Source organism: Sinocyclocheilus grahami, unplaced genomic scaffold (genome assembly GCF_001515645.1).
Source record: "Sinocyclocheilus grahami isolate Dianchi unplaced genomic scaffold, SAMN03320097.WGS_v1.1 scaffold594.1, whole genome shotgun sequence".
Taxonomy (NCBI): Eukaryota; Metazoa; Chordata; class Actinopteri; order Cypriniformes; family Cyprinidae; genus Sinocyclocheilus; species Sinocyclocheilus grahami.
The window spans coordinates 524,880-549,181 of record NW_015505773.1 but is presented as its reverse complement, the minus strand read 5'-3'; the positions used below and the strand labels follow the sequence as shown (position 1 = coordinate 549,181).

The 24,302-nt window shown below is 38.3% G+C and overlaps 2 protein-coding genes across 3 annotated transcripts in view; both read right to left on the bottom strand.

The window, feature by feature from the left end:
* LOC107557244 (2,3-dehydroadipyl-CoA hydratase-like) overlaps window positions 1–9,522 on the bottom strand; it is a 28,209-nt gene extending 18,687 nt beyond the window's left edge. The window contains exons 1-4 of one of the 2 annotated variants that reach the window (XM_016240595.1): window positions 9,273–9,522; window positions 8,419–8,589; window positions 6,547–6,644; window positions 512–656 (exon numbers count right to left, since the gene is read on the bottom strand). In XM_016240595.1, coding sequence (XP_016096081.1) covers window positions 512–656; window positions 6,547–6,644; window positions 8,419–8,589; window positions 9,273–9,408 — 550 coding nt within the window. In that variant the 5' untranslated portion in view covers window positions 9,409–9,522. The remainder of the gene's footprint in view (window positions 1–511; window positions 657–6,546; window positions 6,645–8,418; window positions 8,590–9,272) is intronic. The other variant, XM_016240596.1, reaches the window with a different exon arrangement.
* A 2,544-nt stretch (window positions 9,523–12,066) lies between these two features.
* Window positions 12,067–23,976, bottom strand: LOC107557238 (receptor-type tyrosine-protein phosphatase H-like). The gene is made up of 15 exons (XM_016240585.1): window positions 23,755–23,976; window positions 22,903–23,172; window positions 21,809–22,063; window positions 20,783–21,016; window positions 20,416–20,685; window positions 17,916–18,012; window positions 17,676–17,729; window positions 16,651–16,732; window positions 16,348–16,438; window positions 15,664–15,737; window positions 15,401–15,538; window positions 14,920–15,042; window positions 14,444–14,604; window positions 14,123–14,258; window positions 12,067–13,238 (listed from the first exon to the last, which is right to left on the bottom strand). Coding segments are annotated over exons 1-15 (2,121 nt in total). The 5' UTR covers window positions 23,756–23,976; the 3' UTR covers window positions 12,067–13,103.
* Between the last annotated feature and the right edge of the window lie 326 nt (window positions 23,977–24,302).

Sequence of the window (24,302 nt, the reverse complement as noted above, 5' to 3'; positions counted from 1 at the left end):
ATTATCACACTTTCTGATGTTTAACAAAAAACATACTTTTCATCCTCTTGAAAAATTATATGCATGCGCAGTATCATCAGCTCATCGGTTCTCAAATCTGACATGTCCAAAAGAAACGGTTCTCGGTTGAGTGTAACGGTGATCCGAAAACCAATGCAACCGGTTCTTGACTCGAGAACGAGAACCACTAGCAGTGGGCGTGTACGTTCGCTGCACTCAGCTGCTCTGCTCATGCTCATCCCATCATCGGTTCTCTTTTCACAGCAGTTCAGTCAATGTACTGTTGGAGTTACTGAATAACTCTGGATATTGGTTTATTTCGCATCAGAGGGAGTGTCAGGCACGTTTGTAGACCGAATAATTTAAGTAATTTGTGGATTAATGCGTACTGGAGACTCGAAGATCCGGTTAAATAGAACAATTCATTCGCGAACCGGACATCACTAACTCCTACCTCAACTTTAAGCAAAATAACACATCTAAGTACAATAAAAGCGAAAACAATACCTACCAAATCTGCGGCAGAATACACCCATGATGGAGCTCTCCTCGACCACCCTCAGGTCAGCCAGCAGGGCCAGCTCAAGACCCCCAGCCACAGCATACCCACTGACTGCTGCGATCAATGGTTTTGAGAGCCTCATACGAGACGGACCCTACAGCAAACAACACACATCAGTATATTGCTGTTCTACCCTGTGAACCAAGCTGTAGGTCTGCAAACATGAGTGTCAGATGTCCATTATGCAGAACATGTACACTCAAAGTGACTTAATCTTTACTAGTGGGTATATCATCCAACTGTATCATATGGTAGATCGCATGAGCTTCACAGTTTGCTCTACTGTTGATAGTTGTCAATAGTTTGTACCAATTCGCTTATGTGGTATATGTTACTCATTTCACATGTAAAGAAGATGATCAATAACAACAAAGCTCATTTACAAATAAAAATTTGTGCGTCGTCTGTTTGGGAGCGGAGCATGCACGGTCAGCTCTTGAGGAGGCTGGTTTTCATGATTGTGAGCTTCTACTCGTTCTGTGTGCTCCGCTCCTGCCTGGCCGTCCTCGATGAAAGTGGCCAGGTTCGCAATCCTGCTGGGTCCGGCCCCGCTTTTGCCCGAGCTGTTATCGTGAGGGTCGCAAGTGGATTTAGCTAAGGGATCCGAGACGGGCTCATCCTTATCTCGGTCTTCACCCGCTAGATCTACGGCTCTCTCTCAGGGATTGGAAGCCCGCCCCATGGTTTCTTCCACCCGGAGAGAGAGCCAAACGCTTCATCTGTCTTCCTCTGAGGAGGTTGACGTGATGAGCGTCAACACGGAGGAGACTGTGGACTCATCACCACAGTCCCTTGCATATGAGGAGCTTGTGAAGGTTGTGACTTGCGCTGTAGCCAAATTAAATATTAAGTGGCCAGCCGAGAAACAGGACGCTCTTCCCAAAAGCCAATTGGACAAGCGTTTCCTAAGATCAAAATAACAGCCTTCACAACGGGGCCTTCCGTTTTTCCCTGATCTCCATGCTGAGGTATTGAGATCGTGGGAGAAACCATATTCGTCCCGACTCTTCAGCCCCACTGTGTCAAATTACTCTGACATCTCGGGGCTGAATGAGAAGGGATATGGGGCTATCTCTCCCTGTCCTCAGCATTGTCCCTGAAGGCCCCGAAGCTTCCCACCAGGCCAGTAAGGCTGACATCCAGCCTGGTTGAGAAAGCATACATGGCAGCAGGTCAGTGTCTGCACACTATGACGGTGTTGCAGGCGTACCAGGCCGACCTGCTAAAATACCTGGATAAAAGGGAGGAAGGAGAATCCAACGTAGTCGCCGAACTACGTCGGGCCACAGACCTGTCGCTTCGGGCCACCAAAGAATCGGCCAGAGCCATTGGCCGTTCAATGGCAGCATTGGTGGCCACGGAGCGGCACCTGTGGTTGAATCTGTCTGAGCTACAAGATAAGGACAGATTCTTTCTGCTTGGTGCCCTGCTATTGCCTTCTAGCCTCAGTAGATACTCTCTACTGTACATGATTGTGAGCTTCTCCCGCTCCGATACAGTAGATACTGTCGTCGAGAGGTTTCAGGAGGCAAATAATCATGTGGTGGCATTCCAGCGTTTTCCTCCATTGCCTCTCCTAGGTCTTTGGGACTGCTGAGCGGGAGCAGTCCCAGCCGTTCCTCTCCTTATATTGCCAGACCCAGAAACAGAACGTTTCGACCCGTACCCCATCGCAGAGAGAGCAGGGGGCAGGGCGGCGCTCTCGGTCAGGGTCTTCTAAACAGAAAGCGGATCTGCGGACCGTTATTCTATCGAAGAGGACCTCGGAGAAGCGGCCCTGACAATTCCATCGTCAGGACCCCGAGGTCAGCCCACCCTGGAGAGGAGAGGTACACACCTCGGTATACGGTGCCCGATCCTCCTCAGTGCCCTCAGGGAGTTTCACTGATACCCCTCACACCCCCGGTGCTTCAGGGCTCAGTGAGCTCTGACGAGCGAACTTACCAGCTGCCGCCAGGCGATGGTACAGCACAGGAAAGCTTGTGCCTTCAAGTGAGGGCGCTAGAGCAGTCAGGTCGGTCGTTCCCTGCCAGTCATCTGCTCCAGGGCACCGAAGTGGCTCCTCTAGCAACACCAGAGGCCAGTCTCGAGAGACCGTTTCCCTTAGTAGACTTTCTGACAGTGTGGACACTTCTGCCAAATGCCAAATTGGTCCTGCACACTGTAGAGAGAGGTTACAGAATTCAGTTCGGTTCTCTACCACCTCACTTCAACGGGATCATTCCTACATTAGTAGGCCCCGAGCAGGCTCTGGTATTGGAACAGGAAGTAGACACTCTCTTGAGAAGGGAGGCCTTAGAATGTGTCCCTTGTCTCTCGAGAGAGTCAGGGTTCTACAACCGTTACTTCATCGTTCTGAAGAAGGATGGAGGGTTGCGTCCAATCATAGATCTACGTATTTTGAACCGTGCTATCAAACGGTTTCGGTTCAAGATGCTCACTATCAAACAGATAGTGTCTCAAATCAGGTCCGAGGACTGGTTTGGCACGATAGATCTCAAGGATGCATACTTCCACGTATCCATTCTTCCTCAACACAGAAGGTTCCTGAGGTTTGCTTTCGGGGGCGAAACATACCAGTATCGGGTTCTTCCGTTTGGTCTGTCACTCTCACCCCGCACTTTCACCAAGTGTGTGGATGCTGCTCTGGCTCCGCTGCGACTCCAGGACATCCGCATACTCAACTACATCGATGATGGGTTGAAACTAGCTCAATCGGAGCAGTTGGCAGCTCGGCATCGAGATGTCGTCCTCCCCCATATGAAAAAGCTGGGGTTACGGCTCAACGCCAAGAAAAGTGTGCTTTCTCCACTTCAGAGGACCACTTATCTGTGTGTGGTGTGGAATTCGATAACGATGCAGGCACAGTTGTCTCCTGCTCGTATTGAAGCAATTCTTACAGCCATAAGAGGAGTGAGAGAAGGCCAGTCGCTCACTGTCAAACAGTTTCAGAGACTGTTGGGTCTGATGGCAGCTGCATCCAATGTGATACCTCTTGGCCTGCTGTACATGAGACCCTTGCAGTAGTGGCTCAGGACCAAGGGGTTTTCCCCAAGGGGGAATCCGCTTTGCATGATCAATGCTTACGTGCCTTAGACATGTGAAAGAAACCTTGGTTCCTGTCTCAAGGCCCAATATTGGGGGCTCCTTGTCGCTAACAACGGACGCCTCCCTCACAGGCTGGGGAGCGGTCATGAGTGGTCATGCACTTTACAGGCTAGCGCACCAGATCCTCCTGTGGGCTCAGGGAAAGCTCCTCTCAATCAGAGCAGTCTACATCCCTGGGCACCTCAATCAGGAAGCAGACATCCTGTCTAGACAGGGGCTGAGGCCCGGGGAATGGAGGCTCCACCCAGAGGTGGTGGAGCTCCTATGGAGGGAGTTTGGCAAGGCGGAAGTGGATCTATTTGCGTCGCAGGAAACGACACACTGTCCACTCTGGTTTTCCCTCACGCATCCAGATCCACTTGGGCTGGACGCCATGGTGCAGACGTGGCCGAGGAACTGTCTGTACACTTTTCCCCCGATCGCTCTGCTCCCGGGAGTTCTGGAATATGTCGGGACGGGGTCCATCTTCTGTTAGTAGCCCCATTCTGGCCGGTTCTCGGACCTTGTGTCACTCCTCAACGGCTCTCCGCTGGAGATTCCGATCAGGAGGGATCTCCTCTCTCAGGCATGGGGCACCATCCTTCACCCCCGCCCGGAGTTATGGAAACTGTGGGCGTGGCCCCTGAGGGGGCACAGCTCCTAGCATCCGGTCGCTCAACTGAGGTTGTTGAGACCATACTCCAGTCCAGAGTCAAAGTCAAAGTCAAAGTCTGCTTTATTGTCAATTCTGCCACATGTACAGCACATACATACAGAGAATTGAAATTGCGTTACTCTCAGACCCTTGGTGCATACAGTTAACACTTAACACTAACAGTAGACATAATACAGATAAATACAGTTTAAATATATATAAAATACAACCTATACAATATACAAATAAGGAAATTGTGTAAAAAAAAAGAAGGGGGGGGGGGGGGGGCCGGGGGGGGGGGGGGGTCAGAGCCCAGAGCTCCCGCTACGAGGAAACTGTATGCCTTGAAGTGGAAACTTTTCACTTCTTGGTGCGGATAGCGACTGCGTGACCCAGTTAACAGCCCAGTTGGTACAGTTCTGGAGTTTCTGAAGGAGCACTTCTCTGCAGGGTTATCTCCCTCCACTATGAAGGTATACGTGGTGGCCATAGCTGCTTACGATCTCCTCTCTCAGGCTCCTCTCACCATTCTTCACCCCCGCTTGGAGTTATGGATCCTGGGGGCGTGGCCCCTGAGGGGGCACAGCTCCTAGCATCCAGTGTCTCTACTGAGGTTGTTGAGACCATACTCCAGTCCAGAGCTCCTGCCATGAGGAAACTGTATGCATTGAAGTGGAGACTTTTCACTTCTTGGTGCGGACAGCGACTGCAAGTCCCAGTCAACTGCCGAGTTGGTAAAGTTCTGGAGTTTCTGCAGGTGCATTTCTCCGCAGGGTTATCGCCCTCCAGTCTGAAGGTATACATGGCAGCCATAGCTGCTTACCACACCCTTCTAGATGGTCAGTCATTGGGAAGATACCCGTTAGTTACACGTTTCCTCCGTGGCACTCGGAGGCTAAAGCTAGTACAGCACACCAAGGTGCCCTTATGGGACCTGGTGGTGGTTCTGGAGGCTTTGTGCAGTGCTCCTTTCAAACCCATTGAAGATATCTCTGACAAGCTCCTCACGCTGAAGACGATCTTCTTACTCGCCATATCCTCGCTAAAGAGTATAGGGGATCTTCAGGCACTCGCTGTATTGTGCCTGGAGTTTGCCCCAGGCATGGTTAGGGCGTTCCTTTACCCGAGGTCCGGGTATGTCCCTAAGGTTTGTCCTCCTCCCTTCCAGAAAGCAGGCCAGGAAAGACTCAATTTGCTTTGTCCAGTGCGAGCACGCTTATGTTCACAGAGCTGCCCAGTGGCGTAAGGCAGATCAGTTATTTGTTTGCTTGGTCCACCTAAGAAAGGGGCTCCAACGACCAAGCAAACTTTGAGTAGGTGGGTGGTTGAGACGATCACACTGGCCTACGAGTCCTCTGGCCTCCAGTCACCTGTCGGGGTCAGAGCGCACTCGACTAGGAGTATGGCTGCCTCCAAGGCCTTATCAGTGGGCGTGGCCCTTCAAGATATTTGTGCTGCAGCGGGCTGGTCCTCTCCACACACATTTGTCCGTTTTACAATTTGGACCTGACATCTACTCCAGGGTCCCAAGCTCGTCTTGATGTGGTCACCAGATACACACTTGACAGGGATTTGCTCATATGGTGCAGTGGGTATTCCAAAAACGTTTCTACGCAGCTCAAGTTCCTGAAGGAGAACGTCTCCGGGTTACGTATGTAACCATGGTTCCCCGAAGGGAACGAGACGCTGCGTCTTTCTGCCATACTCCCTGCATCACTGCAGGCACTCGCTTCCGCAGAAGCTAACATGTGCGTTGGCAGGATGCGCTTTTATACTTCCTGGTTGCTCATGTCACCCCGCTCATGACGTCTCGCTTCTCTATTGGACTGATTTCATACATGCTTCAGCCGGGGGCGTTCCCAAAGCGTTTCGATGCAGCGTCTCGTTCCCTTCGGTGAACCATGGTTACATACGTAACCTGGAGACGTTTTATGTAACAGCACAAAAGCACAAATCTTTTTGGCTGGCCAGCATTTTCGCAATGCAAAGGGGGAAAAATTGTTGCAATGACTGCAATGTTTGCTTCATTATGAACATTTTGGTAGACATTTTAATTTTAATTAATGGCTGTTAATGTGTCTGTTAATGCATGAAGGGTCATAGAAATGGTGGGAAATAGTCATGAAAACAATTTTTGGCACAAGAAATGTTTATAACATTATAGAAGACTTAAAAGTAATGTATTAAATGACTCCTCTAGTATTACTGTGCAATACTGCATCTAAGAAGGACCACTCCGTACCATGGGACTAGGACAACAGGAGACATCTTCCTCCAGTTTGAGAGAACCAGAGCTCTGGGCCAACTCCTTCAGATCAAAACCAGCACAGAAATTCCCTCCTGAAACAAACAACTTGATTATTTAACTGAGAAGGCAACATGTTGTTACAAACCTGTATGAGTTTCTTTCCTCTGTTGAACATAAAAGAAGATTTTTGAAGAACGTGGGTAACCAAACAGTTGCTGGTCCCCATTAACTTCCATAGTATGGAGAAAAAAAAACGGTATGGAAGTCAATGGGGAAGCAGCATACATTCTTCAAAATATCTGAACCTTCAGAAATCAGCATATAAGAATGATTTCTGAAGGATCATGTGACACTGAAGACTGGAGTAATGCCTGTTTAAAATTTAGCTTTGCGATCACAGGAAATTAAAATTACATTTTCAAAAATATTCAAACAGAAAAGTTATTTTCCGTGTATTACAGGCATTTAACTAAAATATACTTTAATGTAATTTCTAATGAAACCTGTACTTAAATGTTGTTTTAATTTGTAATGATGAAGTTGCAATTTAATACATAAAAAAATCTATTAACTTTACGGTACACCTTTATTTTAATCTTTAATTGTTAAAGATGTTACATGGATTTACTAAAGTAGCAAAAGTCAATTATGCAAAATTACACAACAAGTACTTTCCATGTGCTTATGTTAGTCAAATTAAAAATAAGTGTACTTCTGTAAAGCACAACAAAATATTATTAAAACAATGATTTAAAATTCATTTTAAAGTAGAACTTTTGATTTGACATTACTACAAAGAGCACTTTTGTGTACTTAAGTGTGTAAAGAAAAATAGTTATTAAAGTGTTCTCTCTTTAAATACATTATGTCTTTATTTTATTTGATCAAAATTAATATTATATATATATTACAGTTTCTTTATATACTTTAAAAGTACACTACAAATGCATGTTTACCACAATTAAGCACACTTCTTTTTCACAAGGGATGGGAAAACATACTAATTACAAGAGTCATTTTAAACTTTCAAATGATATTTTTTTCCAGAGAAAAGTTACCAGTCCTTCAGTGTACTTTAACAAATCACAGCTTGAACTAAGCAATAAAATAGCAATTATTCATAATTTAGCTGAAATGTGAGCATATTTTCATAATGACTTCCTAATGGACTAGTAAAATATAGACTAGTAAGTGAGATTGGGAGTGCTCAATTACATTTTAATGTCCATTTAAACATCTAAGATATAGTAGATGTTAACACAGACCTGAAATTGTGTTCTGGTGAAATAAGGGAGTTCTTGTGTTCTTGTCACCTCTTCAAAGCTTAAGCAATTACTGTCATCACACATTCTTTATGTTGCTGTCTATGTATTGTTATCTACTGTGTTCAGTTCACCTGCAGACAGTCCTCTGGCTGAGCTCCAGGTTTAGAGTGTGAGAGAGAGCAAAACCTCTCATTAGACCATGATAAAGGTGATTTAGGAAATTTGAGCAGCGATGGTTGATCCAGGTAGAACAAATTATTTCTATTGAGGGTGTGCAATTTGATGGCCTGGGATAATTGTTTTCAATGTGGTAATATTGTCATTACAGGCTTTGACATAACACAGAACTCTTGTAGCCATATGCTGCCCACTTAGTCAAATATTTAACAGCTTTTAGAATATAGGCAAATTTGAAGAAAATGTTATTAAGCTTTAGACATAACCAAGTATATATTTCATGGGGGGGGGGGGGGGGGGGGGGTAGTGCATGTATAAACTATTTATTTGCTTTACCGCTCAATCAGATGACATATTTATTCTTTTCACTAACCATCAAAGTGCACCAAAGTTCACATCAATAGTAGTGCGTGAGTAAACTTACCGACTCCATAAAGCACTGCCACATTAAGGCTGTTGTCCTGGTCAAAGGCTGACAGCTCCTCAGTCAGTCTCTGAGCAGTCTCTTGATTTACTGCATTACGCGCTTCAGGACGGTTAATCCCAATAACCATCACCGTACCCCTTCTCTCAGAAATCACTGTCCCACCAGCACCTTCCACAATCAGGAAATGCATGAACATTGAATGAATCAGTTGACAGGTACAATACAATAGATAATATTTATTTATTTATTTGTTTGTCCAAATGCTTTTTGGGGAAAGTTTGGAATAATTGAATTACTGAATTAAGTTTCTTATGCACACTTAGCACGAATTTATTTGATCAAAAATACAGTAAAAACAGCAATATTGAGAAATATTATTACAATGTAAAAAACGATGTTTTTGAAATTTTATTTTCATATATTTTTAAAATGTAATTTATTCCCGTGATGGCAAAGCTGTCTTTAGCGTCACATGAGCCTTCATAAATCAGTCTAATAAATGTTTGTGTTGCTTAAAAACATTTATTATTAATGTTATTATTATTATTATTATTATATTGTTATTATTATTATGTATGTTTTTGAAAGAAGTCTCTTATGCTCACCAATAAATTTTATAATAATAAATGTTTCTTGTAATTAATAAGGGTAATACATGTTTCACAGATAATTAATAAATATGACAAAGTCTCACACTTGCACTGGATGTGTGCGACATGTCGTTTCTAACCATACACACACTGTGAACGCTGACATTATGTGTAAAACTGGATTTCTGTCAAAAATAAACTATGATAAAAGGCTTCACCCGTTTCTGAAGTCCAACTTACAGCTCACAGAGAAACTCTTACCTGGGTCAGCGCCTTTTCTTTCTTCTTTTGACATGTTGCTGTACAATCTTTGCCCTTTCACTGAGTTTAAAGTCACGTGGTGAATTGCCCTCCTAAAGCTATTATTAACTGATATTCTTCTTAAAGTTAAAGCCATAATTTAGGGGAAAATATTAATGCGCCTTTAATCTGTTGTTTTGTTTTAGTTTACAGTGGTAGATTGTGTCAAACTTCACTGTTTTACGTTGCCATAAAACGAAATAACAATCAGTGGTTCAGGATACCAAAGTAAAAATCAAAGTCCCTTTATTACTCTTGCAAGAGTATTCTATAGTCTTTGGTAAAAACCCACCCAGAAAACGCTAATAAATTACAAACTCGTGCATAGCCACACTCACCCCCTCTATTCTAACCCTTAATAAGAAATGACACCAAACGTTTCCAAACGGTAAATGATAGACCTCGCATTGGATCCAAATAGAATTCCACTTCTTTCCCAGAAAACTAAAATATGCTCAATATTTCTACAAATTAGAGAAACACTCTCTTCACAAATAAATTAATATATTAGCCTATATACAAACTCTCAAATCTGCCTGGCTGAACCAAATATTTTAACCAAGTGTAAAATCTACCTTTAAAAAAGGCCAGGTTTTATTACACAGGATATAATTTCTTGTATTTTCTCTAAACACACGCAATGTTAACACATTATTCAAAATGCATTTTAATAAAAAAAATGAAAAATGAAGCTGCCTACTGTGTATGCAAATATGTGACTGAAACTAATATTTGCCAAGGTAAATCGTGTTTAGCTTCAATAAATTGATTTCGGTCTCGGTAATAAATCTATTTTGGTTTTATGTTGTTGTGCTGTATTTTCTTCATTCGCATTTCGCTGCTATTAGGACTTTTATTATGAAATGAAAACCCCATGACCCGGATGTCTAAACACGATCAACTCAGGCACGTTTCGATGTAAAAACACCCCACTGGTCTTTGCAACCACTGCAACACACAAGAGACAGTAAAACATATTTTATTAGATTGTAAAAGGTATGAAGAAGAAAGAAGGGAGTTAGAAACACAAGTTGGAAAACAAAACATAACAGTGGGAAATCTGCTAGGAAAACAATGTCTAGGGAAATACATAGTCTCCTAATGAATTATTTGAAAAATACTGGGATAAGTGAAAGAATTTGATGGAGATATATAGGGGGGAAGGAGAAGGTATGTATGTATATATATATAACCATGTGATATTTCAGTTTTTCTTTTTTAATAAATCTGCAAAAATGTCAACAATTCTGTGTTTTTCTGTCAATATGGGGTGCTGTGTGTACATTAATGAGGAAAAAAAATTAACTTAAATGATTTTAGCAAATGGCTGCAATATAACAAAGAGTGAAAATTTTAAGGGGGTCTGAATACTTTCCGTACCCACTGTATATATATATATATGCAGCACAACCGTTTTGAACATTGATAATAATAATACCTTTTTCTTGAGCAGCAAATCAGCATATTAGATTAATTTCTGAAGACACTGACACTGAAGACTGGAGTAATGGCTTCTGAAAATTCAGCTTTTTGAATGACATTTTAAATTCAAATAGAAAATAGTTATTTTAAATTGTAATATTTCACAATGTAATTGTTTTTTTTTTTACTGCATTTCTGATCAAATAAATGCTGTTTTCTTAGTTAGCATGAGACATTGTAATGTGCTCTATTATTAGTTAATTAATTAGTTAAATCCTTTTAAATAAAATATATTGACCATAATGTTCTTTTTTTTTAATATTACGTTGTTTACTACATTGCTTTCTGTAATACTTCTTGTGGGTCAGTTATGGAATTCAGCTATCAAACACTTCTGAATAATAAACATAACTGACCTGCAATACTATGCTGTAAAATGAATAAAATCATGATTTAAAATAAACTCCAGTCAGGAAATGCCTCTTCCCCCTCTTATCTTTTTGTCTTTGTGTCCCACAGGTAGCAGAAGTCTGCACGGTTGTGGACATGTGTTGACACCTGCCGAGGCTTTTCGCATCAAAAGCAACGCAGCGCTGCGATTTAACAAAGCACATGCTCAGCTACACGGCCGAGCACAACAGGTCTTTGGCAGTTTGAAAAGCCGTTTCCAGTGCCTGCGTGACATTGGATCCATTCAGTCACCTGAGTCAGTGGAATGTACCATCAAAGCCTGCTGTGTCCTGCACAACATCTGCAAGAAGTTCTCCGTTCCGTTACCCTTGGATTTTAGCGTAGAGCCACTCCATCCACCATCTGAGGTGGTGAACATAATGGCAGAGCAGCCATTTGACTACATGGAAGACACTAAAGATGAAATGATAGAAACGTTTTTTAATATTGCAGAAGATGAAGGCCAAGATGTGACCAGATATGTAAAAGAACAGTTGTGATTGCAAAAAGCCAGAAACCATTAGAGGTTATGAAATGAACACAGACAAATGCATGCCAATGCCAGTTGATTCTTCACATAGTTTATTCAATTAATCAATAATTGATCGAAATAAGTTAATGCTAATACAGTAATATTTGTCAAGTGATGTGAATAAAAACAAAATATGTATGAAAGACTTTAAATGGCACTCTCTTAATAATACAAGTCTGTTATAAGAAATGGTATTGGAGCGGTACCATGTCTCAGTGATGCTATCAGCAGTTAATACCATAGTGCTTTCAAATACAACAAAATAGTGAATGATTATCATATTTATATATACACCAAAAGAGTTGAACACATGTATTACCATGGTACCATGTCCAGATGTTAATAGCCGGTAATATATATATATTTTTTAAGTTAATTAATTACAAATTGCTTGTGGATGGAAACATATGTTATGCCTGGTTAGGACATGATGCAAATGTATTCAAAATTTAAAGTTCAGTTACATTTCTGTTCTTACTAAAGTGCAAAAAAATTACATGACCAGCAAATACCAAAGCAGGTAACACACAACAGTATTTACCCAAATATGTGAAGGCGAATGTGAAAATTACTTAAATTTGACTGAATTTTCACTAATGTGACCGCAACTTAATCTTAAACTCTGATTGGTAATTTAAGAAATACAAAATGTTTGAAGAATGTTTACACAGCTCTTTCCATATAACAACAGTTTGCAGAAACCATATCTGTGAAGCTTTATAATTTATCACTTCTTGGCAGCTCTGAAAAATCATTCTCTATTTTGCATACAGATTTGAAATGATTTAAATCAGGGTACCCAGTCCTGATGTAAATAATTATCGTCTTTAAATGAACTGTTCCTTTAAAGCATGTTAAACGACAGGCAGCTGAGAATACATGACACTGGCGAAATAGAAAAAAAAAATAATGGAAAAATACTTTTCTTCTCTATTAATCTAAAACAAATTGAATTCAACTGATATTAAATAGACCAGCTCTTATTTCAATTTTAACAACAACAACAAAAATCTCATTTAAAAGCAATGTGCAAAATAAGCAGCACTAAGTACAGCTCAAAGGAAAGTTTCCTTTCAGAGAGCACAGCTTATCAAGCAAAAATTGAACATTAAAAACAAGCCTATACACAGCTATTTAGTTAAATAAAGACTGGCAGTTAAGTTTAAATGGTAAACCTTTAGTGCTTTATAGCTTAGGCTCAAAATACCATGGCCAGTATCTTTCAGTCTTATTAGCAGAAGACTGTGTTTAAATAAAATAATAACAATAACAGCATTTTAGTGTATATAATACCCGTATAATCCAGGCTTTCAGTGTTTATTTATAGAAGGCTGTGTATGGGCCATTGGACCATATGATATGGCTTATATTTCTGCTCATATTTGACTTTATTTTTCATATTCTCTTAATGCTATTGCGTTGACATAAATCATGTCTGAGTTTTCATAGAGAGGCTCTGACTTGGGCACACTTTTGGGTTGTAGAGTATCAATGATGCACTGGTGCAGGAACACATACTGAGACTGTAAGAGACAGAGAGATAAGCATAACACACATGAAAGTAAAGAGTGTCTGCCAGGAATATGCATTTCCTTATTTCCTAGTGATAAAATTATTACCTGTAATTAAATAATATGTAGTAATCATAAAAAATACAGATGCCACCCTGTTTGACCAAAGAGTTTTGAAATGTCCTTTGAACTCAAAAGAAGCATACCTTGATAACTTGCTGATAGGAAGTGCTGTTATAAATATTTACTACATGTTATTGTACTTTGCTATTAATTCTGGAAGCTGCTGTCAAGTCTTAATACCTAATTGTAGAATTAGCAGTAATATCACTGTATGTATATATGGAATAATGGGGGAAAAAACAGTAAAATTATATTTCTTATATGTTTTTATTTTATTGCTGTTAGTTATATAAATTGCAGTGTTTTCATTTAATGTTGCTTAGTTATTTCTGTATTTTATTGTATATATACTTTACTCATTTGCTTGAATGCAGTGAATAAACTTCCAACAGCACACTGGTTGTTAGTACATAAACGTTTAAGTAGTTTGATATTTTAACATTATTATTTGATATATGGTTAGCTACTGGAAAATATACAGTCTCCCAAATGCCACCCTTTTTTACAGTAAAATTCACTTGACCACAGCAGCCTGTGTGTGTGTGTGTATGTGTGTGTGTGTGTGTGTGTGTGTATATATATATATATATATATATTATATATATTATTTGGATCCTCCAGGAAAAAGTTAGCCATAACACAAATAGGCTATATTCATCATCAAAATAATCACCACTATGATAATAACAACACAGAGAACCCAATTCTATGCTAAATTGCCAGTAAACCTATCACAATAAATGCTTTTTAAAATAATGGATTGAAACTGTTACCTCAGTTTGCACCATTAGTGGCCGGCTGAGTCTCATTTGCTGGACAAATGCTGAAATTCCCACTGCCTTATCTTTGTCCAGCTGCTGCAGCAGAACATCGAGCGCAATCAGGGTACCTGTCCGGCCCACTCCGGCACTAGAGTACAGAGATGGTGACAAATACAGAAGGATTCAAATGTTGCTTTATTTATTTAGTCAATGTAGTTATTTATTAATGCTCACTTTCATATTGCTTTGCTGTCAGCTTTTAGCAGTTGATTGACTGTCATTATTCATGTTAAGTTAATGTTTGAGGTGGATTTCAAAGTGAGCAGTGGTCACCTGCAGTGTACAATTGTTGGCCCTGCAGAGAAAGAGCTTTCTACGTGCTGACGGATGCGTCCTCTGAATTGGATCAGCTCCTCTGTGCCAGTGGGTACGCCATGATCCGGCCATGCTGTGAAGTGGAAGTGCCTCACTGTTCGTGTCTCAGAGGTGGTTTTCTGTTATATGCAAATATAGACAGAAATAAATCTTATGCTAATGTGACCAGTAATGTGTTAATATATTCATATTCAAGTTAAATGACTCATATCAGGAGGAATAAGGTTTTTCTTGATCTTTTGAAATGAGTTCAATATATATATATAAAAAAAACGCGTTTTTGAACCTTGACAAGTTCACATTTGGTGAACAGTAACTGATGATACAAGTAAAATGTGATTAAGTCTGTCAAAGCTTCTGCTATTTCTGACTGTGTGTAGCATCTTACAAGTTACATCTATTTTTGAAACAGGGATAGAAATATCTCAGCTCACATTTTTGACATTAAATTCTCGCAGAGTCCAACTTGGAAATTTATCCTCCGATTTCACTGAGACAAGCAGGTGTCCATAAAGACACGGCATGTAGTCCAGTGGCCAGTATTGCTCACACTTGACCTGGAGAAGTTAAATCAGGAAAAAAAATAATTATATATATATAGTATGTTCAAATAGCTGCACCAAGTGCAGAGGACAAATCTGCTGTAGTGTTAACAATGTTATTACAGAAATTATGCAACCAGACCACTCTGAATATGGTGTTTTACACAAAACTGGAATAAAAATGTCAAACAAACATTTTTTTCAGCCCTGATAATTTAATTAAACATCATGCAACAATAATGTAGCATAACACTGTTTCATACATCACTACATAATGTATAGTTCCATATACTGTAGTGATTATTAAATGAATGGAATTCAGTAAACACTTCATACAACAGTAAGCAGTCTTCTATTCTGAACATTGCCTTACCCTTCCACTCTCAGTGCAGTTGGTTACCATGACGATGACCTGTGACCTTTTCTCCCAAACCATTCTCCAGAAGTCATTGACAGTGGATGGCAGTGGACCTTGAGCAGCGATATACTGTCTGCTTGCATTGGTGTAGCCCTGATATGCACATAAACAATAAACGAATGTCAATCCACCAGGAACATTTTCTCTGGAGATACAAGCAAGGTAATGCCTTGTGTAATGAATTGCAGCTGATGTTCACTACTATTTAATGTACTTACAGGCATGTAGTTAGCATTTATATAATCAGAATCACCCTCATCATTTGTGGTGAGATGCACTCTAGAGGAGTCATCTTAAAGACAGAGAGAGGAGGATAAAATGACATTTTTAGACAAACACTGTGTGGGTGTGTGTGTGTGTGTGTGTGCGTGCGTGCGTGCGTGTGTGTGTGTGTTTATGTGGTCCTGGTATTCCCTACATTATGGGGACCAAATGTCCCCACAAGGATAGTAATACCAAGTGTTTTGAACATCTAAAAATGCAGAAAATTGTGTGTGATCTATGTTTAGGGGCAGGGTTAGGGTAAGGAGATAGAAAATAAAGTTTGGACAGTATAACTATTACATCTATGGAAAATCCCACACAAATCAGTGTGTGTGTGTGTGTGTGTGCATGTTTATGTGGTTTATGAGGACACAAATGTGTATAATAACATGGGTACGATATAGGTATTACAAAGAGAAGGTGATTTATGAGGACATTTTCAGTGTCCCCGTAATTCAAAAGGCTTATAAATAATTCAGAATGAGTTTTTTTGAAAATCTAAAAATGCAGAAAGTTTCCTGTGAGGGGTAGGTTTAGGTGTAGGGTTGTACAGTATAAAAACCATTACGCCTATGGAGAGTCCCCATAAACCATAAAAACAAACCTGTGTGTGTGTGTGTGTGTGTGTAAACACTCACAGGCTAAAACATTGGAAAATCGGTTTTTGTCCTTGTTTTCAGGCAGAAGAGCTGCAACACTGGACTGTTCTATACCCACTGAACTCAAGTCCTGTTAAAACATATTAAGTAAAAACATACTCAACAAACGCTCTGAATATCGAGACTTAACTTGATGATTCTAACATAAAAGCAGGTTGGCATTTTCAGCGTATAAATTTTTTGCAACAGTCCCAACTAGGCCTCGTTCTGTTTTAATGCCACTCAAAATTCAGACAGAGATAAAAATATTAAAAATTAAATTTCATATTTGATAAACCCTACCTCATATTCCTCACTGAAACCTCTATTCTCATCACGAATCATGTTTAGAAAATGTTCAGGAAATTTATCCAAGGGAATCAATCTGAAAAAGATTTTGCATTTGTTTACGGTTATATAAGTCACTAATATGACACCAGTGGCACACCTAAAAAAAAATGTCTGAATGACATAGTTAGGACCATGTGTTATTTCAGTTTTTCTTTTTTAATAAATCTGCAAAAATGTCAACAATTCTGTGTTTTTCTGTCAATATGGGGTGCTGTGTGTACATTAATGAGGAAAAAAAATTAACTTAAATGATTTTAGCAAATGGCTGCAATATAACAAAGAGTGAAAAATTTAAGGGGGTCTGAATACTTTCCGTACCCACTGTAAGTGCATTTTTGTATAAAAACTACTGCACATGACACTTTCACATTTGTATATCTAATCAAACATGCAGTTTCACCTAAAGTTCACATAAAACTGAATATTCTGTCATTGTTTACTCACCCTCACATCATTTCAAACCTGTGTGCTTTTCTTTCTTCTGAAGAATACACTCTTAAAAATAAAGGTGCTTCAAAAGGTTCTTCAAGCGATGCCATAGAAGAACCGTTTTTGGTTCCACAAAGAACCATTCAGTCAAAGGTTATTTAAATAACCATCTCTTTCTTACCTTTTTGTAATCTGAAGAACCTTATTTCGCCACAAAGAACCTTTTGTGAAACAGAAGGTTCTTCAGATGTTAAAGGTTCTTTATGGAACCATTTAGACAAAAAGGTTCTTCTATGGCATCGTTTTTAAGAGTGTACAACAGAATATATTATGAAGAATGTTGGTTAACCAGACAGATTTGGTGATCACTGACCTCAATTGTACAGAGAAAAACATTTCTCAAAATATCTTCTTATATCTTATATTTATTATGTTCCACATAAGACAGACACACAGGTTTGGAAATGACATAGGGGAGAAATTTTAAGGTGAACTTCTAAATGCTTTGGGCCACTTTATTTTCCAATTTTCTCATATAATGGACTCACACATACTTGTAGTTTTTATTAGGCACTTTTGACTCCACAGATGGTTTGGGCATTCTAAAGATGAGAAAAAGACATTAGATATATATATTTATATATATATATATATATATATATATATATATATATATATATATATATATATATATATATATATATATATATATAAACAATATAGCTCATATTGCATTATATTATGAAAAAAACCCAGACAATAAATAAATAAATAAATAAAAATCATACTTATTATGCTTTGCAGAACCATAGCGGTGCCATACAAAAACAGCAACACAAATAATGATGACCAAGAGAAAAAACACAAGAACACCTGCTATAACACCTGCAAAAAACAAACAAACACTGAACATGTCAATGCAATGTTCAACTAGTATAAATAAATACAAGGTTAAGCTCTATGCAGCTGAAGCCTATGGGGGTTTAAAGGCAGACATTTTCATATATGGGCACATCATCAGAATGACGAAATGCAGAGGACCAATAAACAATATCCAGTATTTTCTGTTACCCACCACAGGCCTCTAGGCTTTGTCATACTGTACCAAATCAACTCATGCAGTAACTAACTCAAATATTAGTTTGTGAGGCTGTTTCACTCATGGCAGCATATCATTGGTCACTGTTAAATACTGTGTGTTACCAAGGAGACTTTCTTAGCACTGCCATCACATTATGTCAATAAGTGGTTTGACTTATTGGTATCATGAATACTGTAGCATTTAATAATCTTGATTAATGTTAATATTGCATGTATATAATATGTTCTTTAACATTTCAAGTTGTATAAAATAGGTAATTTTTGTCCTTTATTTTCTGAACCACATTGTATGCCATTGTAAAACACTTTACACACTACTGGTCAAAAGTTTGGAATAATTACGATATTTTAATGGTTGTAAAAGAGATCTCTTATGCTCACCAAGGCTACATTTATTTAGTCAAAAATACAATAAAAACAATAATATTGTGAAACAGAATTCACATTTAAAATAACTGTTTTCTATTTTAATGTATTTTAAAATGTCATTTATTCCTGTGATGCAAAGCTTAGTTTTCAGTATTATTACTCCAGTCTTCAGTGTCACATGATTCCTCAGAAATCATTTTAATGTGCTAATTTGCTGCTCCAGAAACATCCATCATTGTTGTAATATGGTTATATTATTATCAGTGATGAAAACTGTTTTTTCTAAATAATATATTGTGGAAACCATGATATATTACCATACAAAAGTACAAAAAAACAATGCAATTTAAATTTAATGCAGGGATGCATTAAATTGATCAAATAAAATGATCACAATAAGTTCAGTAAGACAATAAAGATTTCTGTTTTAATTAAAGGGGTCATATGATGCTTTTTTAAAGATCATTATTTGGTGTAGTTGGTGTAACAGAATATGTTGACATGCTTTAATGTTCAAAAAACACATTATTTTTCAAATACTGTACATCATTGTAGGTCCTCTATGCCCCGCCTCTCTCAAACGCTTCGTTTTCTACAAAGTCCCTCCTTCCGACAAGCGCAGTCTGCTCTGATTGGCCAGCTGACCCAGTGCATTGTGATTGACCGAACACCGCAAGCACTTGTCGGAAATGTAATGCCCCTTATCATAATCGCGAGCTTCATCTTTCAAAATAAATGTAAAGACAGAGCCCGAAAGGGGAACAGAGTCGCGTGACAGACACAGTAAGTAAGTAAGTAATCTTAAAGATTCCTAAATGCATCTACTTTCGGAAGGCCAAATAAAGTGCTTTCGCTTTCGCCTAGAAACACACAGCGTCTCCCTGACATGGCTGCTTCAACACTAACTGCGGTTACTGAAACCACACCTTCTTTCTTTGCGTGAACATTTGGGCGGCATTATGCTAATATTTCCACATAGTGAGGTAGATATGTGGGGGCATGTTAGAACGAGCCGTTTTTGAGGGGGGTGGCAGAGTCTTAACTTTTATAAAGAATATCTCTTTGGTTTTGAGACTTTAGTCTTTGCAACTTCAGGGATCTTATCTATGCACAATCAGCTTGTAACACTCCAAAGAGAAAGGAAAACTTGAAATCGCATCATATGACCCCTTTAAATGATGTTGTTTGACTTTTCTTTTAAAAAAATAATCCTGGAAAAAAAGTATCAGGGCTTCCACAAAAATAATAACCAGCAAAACAGTTCTCAACACTGATGAAAATAATAAACATTATTTTACAATATATTGCAAATCTTCTGAAGTCACATAATAGCAATTGTGTGTGGAACAGGCCATCTTATCCATTCAAGATTCAAGAGTTTTATTTGTCACATACATGGTTATATAGAGAATATTTGACCAGCAGTGAAATGTAAGTCAGGTCCGCTCCATGGACAGTGCAATTATTAAAGAATACAAACACAAGAAAATTATATATAAATATAGGTATGGAAAAAGTAAGATAAAAAAATAAGAATAAAAATAAAATGCGCAGGACAATGTACTGTAAACTTAATAAATATGTAGATGAGCAGGAATGTACAAGAGAAGAATGTGCAAACAGGTTGTACATCAAAGCTCTCCTTGGTTTTTCCATGACAGCTCATGAGTGAAGCAGGGTTCATACAGGTTTGGAACAACATGAAGTTGAGTAATAATGACAGAACTGTCCTTTTTAAGATTCATTATTGCTTTAAGTTGTAATTTAACTTGGAATATTCCTGGATCTTTTATTACAGATATCTAGACATTAGTTTACCTGCTGGATCTGTTTGGCAGTTGACTGATACTTTTTGACTCGTCATGGCTCCAGAGAATGATGTTGCTGTCACTTCGTACCACTGGGCAGCTTGCAGGCCTTTTACCTCTAACTTTATTGGATTTTCTGAACTATGTGATTGGTTAAAACTTTGTTTGCCTACATCTACCTGCACCATATTCACAACTCCATATGGAAGATCCCAAATTACAGCCAGGCCATACCCTCCAGAATGATATTTACAGCGGAGGTGAGATACACTATTTGGAACTAGTTTGAGAGAGAAGCAGATGGACAAAAAAACAAAGTAATTGTATTGAGTGTCAGCTTCTCAGCGGCACAGTCAGAACAGAGCTTGTAAACTCACCTAACGTCAAGCGGTGTGAGCACTGTGGCAGCCTCTGTGACTCTAAGTCATAAAACAGTGAGACAGTGTAGCTTTCTCCAGGATATAGGTCTCGCAGATTCACCCTGTTGCCATCTACAGAGCCACTTTGACCACTTCCGGTGCTGTTTTGAGCTGTCACATATGTGGAACCATTCACTTGAGCCTCTATTGATGAGTTGGTAACTATCCAGTTAAAGGACGCACAGTCAAGAGCTGCAGAAAATAAACAAACATATGAATGTCAATTTCAAACTGAGTTGGAGTCTTACTCTTGGGGCCTTAATCTTGGCATAAGTGATACAGGACTTTAGGTAACACTTTATTTTCCAGCGTCGTTGTTACACGTTGTATTTACCATAGAAATAACAGTAAATTATGCATAATTAGATGCAAATAACCCCAAATCCTTACCCTAACGTTCTAGTAAATACACATTGTTAATTAATATCACTTAATATCACTTAACTTCCTGATCTGGATCTGGTCTTGGCCCATATCAAACATATGTTGGTTGATTATGCTGTGGATTCCTTATTTTTTTCAGAATACTGTATGTGTTACCAAATGTGCTAAAAATATTGCTAACACTATAGTTAACGTTAGTTAATACAATAAGCAATACATTTGTTACAGTATTTATAAATCTTTGTTAATGTTAAATGTAAAAAATACAGCTTCGTTTTAGCTAAGTCATATAGTTATAGTTATAGTTAAGTCAATTAATTAATATTAACAGAGACAACTTTTGATTTGAATTACGTATTAGTATTAAACTAATTAACATGATCCAAGATTAATAAATAACTAAAAAGTATTTTTCATTGTTAGTTCGTTTTAACTAATGTAGTTAACAAATGGAACTTTACCAAAATATTGTTTAAAGAGTTCAAGTATTCAAAACCACTTTTTTTTCCCATGACTAGCAAGCTGTCAAAACTCAATTAAAACTCATACATTTGCTTTTTAAATAGATAGATGAATCAAAGTAATGTTATCAAAACTTACTAGTGACATTCTTAAAGCTGTATCCTGTACTTATGACATTGTTCACCACAGTGAAGAGACTAAAACTGTGTTCAGTCCCCGGTGTGAGAGATCGGTAAGTATGTGTTAACTTATCAACAGATCCAGTGAAATGTTTCTCCTCTCCCTGCATTTTCAAAGTGTAGTTGTAGATGTCATTATTGTTTAACTTATTCCATGAGATAATCAAATCCGTCTGTGACCGAGTGACTGAAACTTCAGTTATGTCGGATAGAGCTGTAAAGAGAGATTCATTTTCAACAAGAGCTGTTAGTAATTAATACAAATACTGCAGCACATTCTTCACAAATTCATCATTGAGATGGTATGTAGCAGGGTTGATAATTCATTTCAATTCAATCTGAATTTGAACTGAGACAAACCAGAAGAAACATTTTAATTTTATTTTCCAATTCAATTCAAACCAATTCAATTCAACTGAAAGAGTGCTGTCAGAATTTGCAATAATGTCATTCATAAACATGTTTCATACTACATTTGGGTTGAAACATCAGATTGATTGATAGATTGATTTTTAAAATGCCATCTATAGAAATTTGCTTTACTCAACTAGATCATGATGAGTAGTACTTTATTTTAAAGTCCTATTCTACATGCACAGTTTGTACTAATATAATGTATAATAACTATACTAAACCTTGCCTAACCTTAACCCATTACCTTCCAAGAAGCTGACTTATATTACGTTATATTAAAATAATATAGTAGACATTTTGTAATGCTGTGTATGCTAAATTAAAATCTGCTTTAAACTTAGAGAATGATGTTAAATCAGCAGAAGAAGAAAAAAAGATTAGAAATTATGTTCTTGTAAATATTTGCTCTTGTGTTGGACTAATGAAATCCCTCTGTGTTTCGTTAGTTAATACAATAAGCAATACATTTGTTACAGTATTTATAAACCTTTGTTAATGTTAAATGTAAAAAAATACAGCTTCGTTTTAGCTAAGTCATATAGTTATAGTTATAGTTAAGTCAATTAATTAATATTAACAGAGACAACTTTTGATTTGAATTACGTATTAGTATTAAACTAATTAAAAAGAGCCACTTACTCGTCATGTTGTAGAAGTTCAATCCAGTACTTCTCAGATCAGCAAACATTGTGTACAGAGTGAAGCTGTAATTTGTTCCAGGAATCAAAGCTGATATATGACATGTTACCTCATTTCTTTCTGCAATGCAATTAATGCAATTCACCGGTTCATCTCTGTATTCAAGAGCATAGTTGTAAGTGTTGTTGTCTATGTTTGATACAATATTCCATTGTAAGATCATGTCGGTGTCATTGAGCTTCGCCGTCACCTTTTCAACATTAGATGGCACTGAAACAAATGCAGATATAGTGAGAAGTGTGTTATAAAATGAGCTTGCCGTTTACACACAGCAGTTATTAGAAAGTCAGAGGGAGTAAGTGCAGTAATGGACCTGTTAACTCTATGACACCAACTGCCAGGTTTGTGACCGTTTTTGGGTCAGCGCTGCACTGCCATGGAAAAATTTACGAACTTGGTGTATTTACACTGTTTTTGCAAATTCAGCTGATTCTGAAAACTTAATCCAACAGTTACTAAAACAATAGAAATGTATCCGTTTTTGTGGTGGGACCAGTGAAAATATTTGGAGGGCAAGTAAAAATCCAGTAGAAGTATACACTGTATGAATTGCATCCTAATTCAATTAGAATTTTAGCTGTAGTTCTGTTCTTATTCCTGCACATGAACAGAAATTGGAGAGAAATGTCAGAGGCAGTTGTGTTGTCTTTTACACCTCTTTCTTTCTTAATTGGTAAGTGTGACAGACCTCTGACAGAATGGGACAAGATTTCAGCATAACAGTAGATGTGACACCCTCAACCTAAATCAGTAGCCTGTGTCCCTGTAGGTTGACTAAAATTATGTACTCACTGGTTACATTGGAGAAGTTGTATCCACTGCTCGTTTCATTTTCAAACACAGTGTAGAGCGTAAAGAAGTATTCAGTCCCAGCATTCAGAGACGTGACATTATGTTCCACTGTAGAATCGGTAGATCCAAATATTGAAGGCACTTCTTCGTTCCTGTATTTCAGCTTATAACTGTAATCATTGCTGTCGTTGACTTTATACCACTGTAATTGTATCTCATTCTCTTTCCGTGTGATGACCGAAACACTGTCAACAGGAGATGGAACTAAAGAAGACAGAAACATAAATTGTATTTCCATTGCTCCTGCTACTATTCACATGTACATTAATTCATCTGCCATTCAGTTCCTTCAAAGACTGACCAGTTAATGTACAGTTCTCCTAGAAAGTAGTTGTAAATCTATACATGTCTGAATGTCTTTGCGTTAGAAAATTATCAAGAAAGCTACACTTATTTTAAAGAAAGACTGCACATATTGAATAGCACAGTCAAAAATACAGTCACTTTGGGTTTGTGAATTGTTAGTGGATCATGTTGATAGGTAATGT

Excerpts from the sequence above, each read along its gene's own strand:
- LOC107557238 (XM_016240585.1), bottom strand. Across the intron at positions 17,730-17,915 it reads GGTTCTGCAAAGCATAATAA|AATGCCCAAACCATCTGTGG; the intron begins GTATGATTTTTA and ends TCTCATCTTTAG. Across the intron at positions 14,259-14,443 it reads CCAACAATTGTACACTGCAG|TGCCGGAGTGGGCCGGACAG; the intron begins GTGACCACTGCT and ends TCTGTACTCTAG.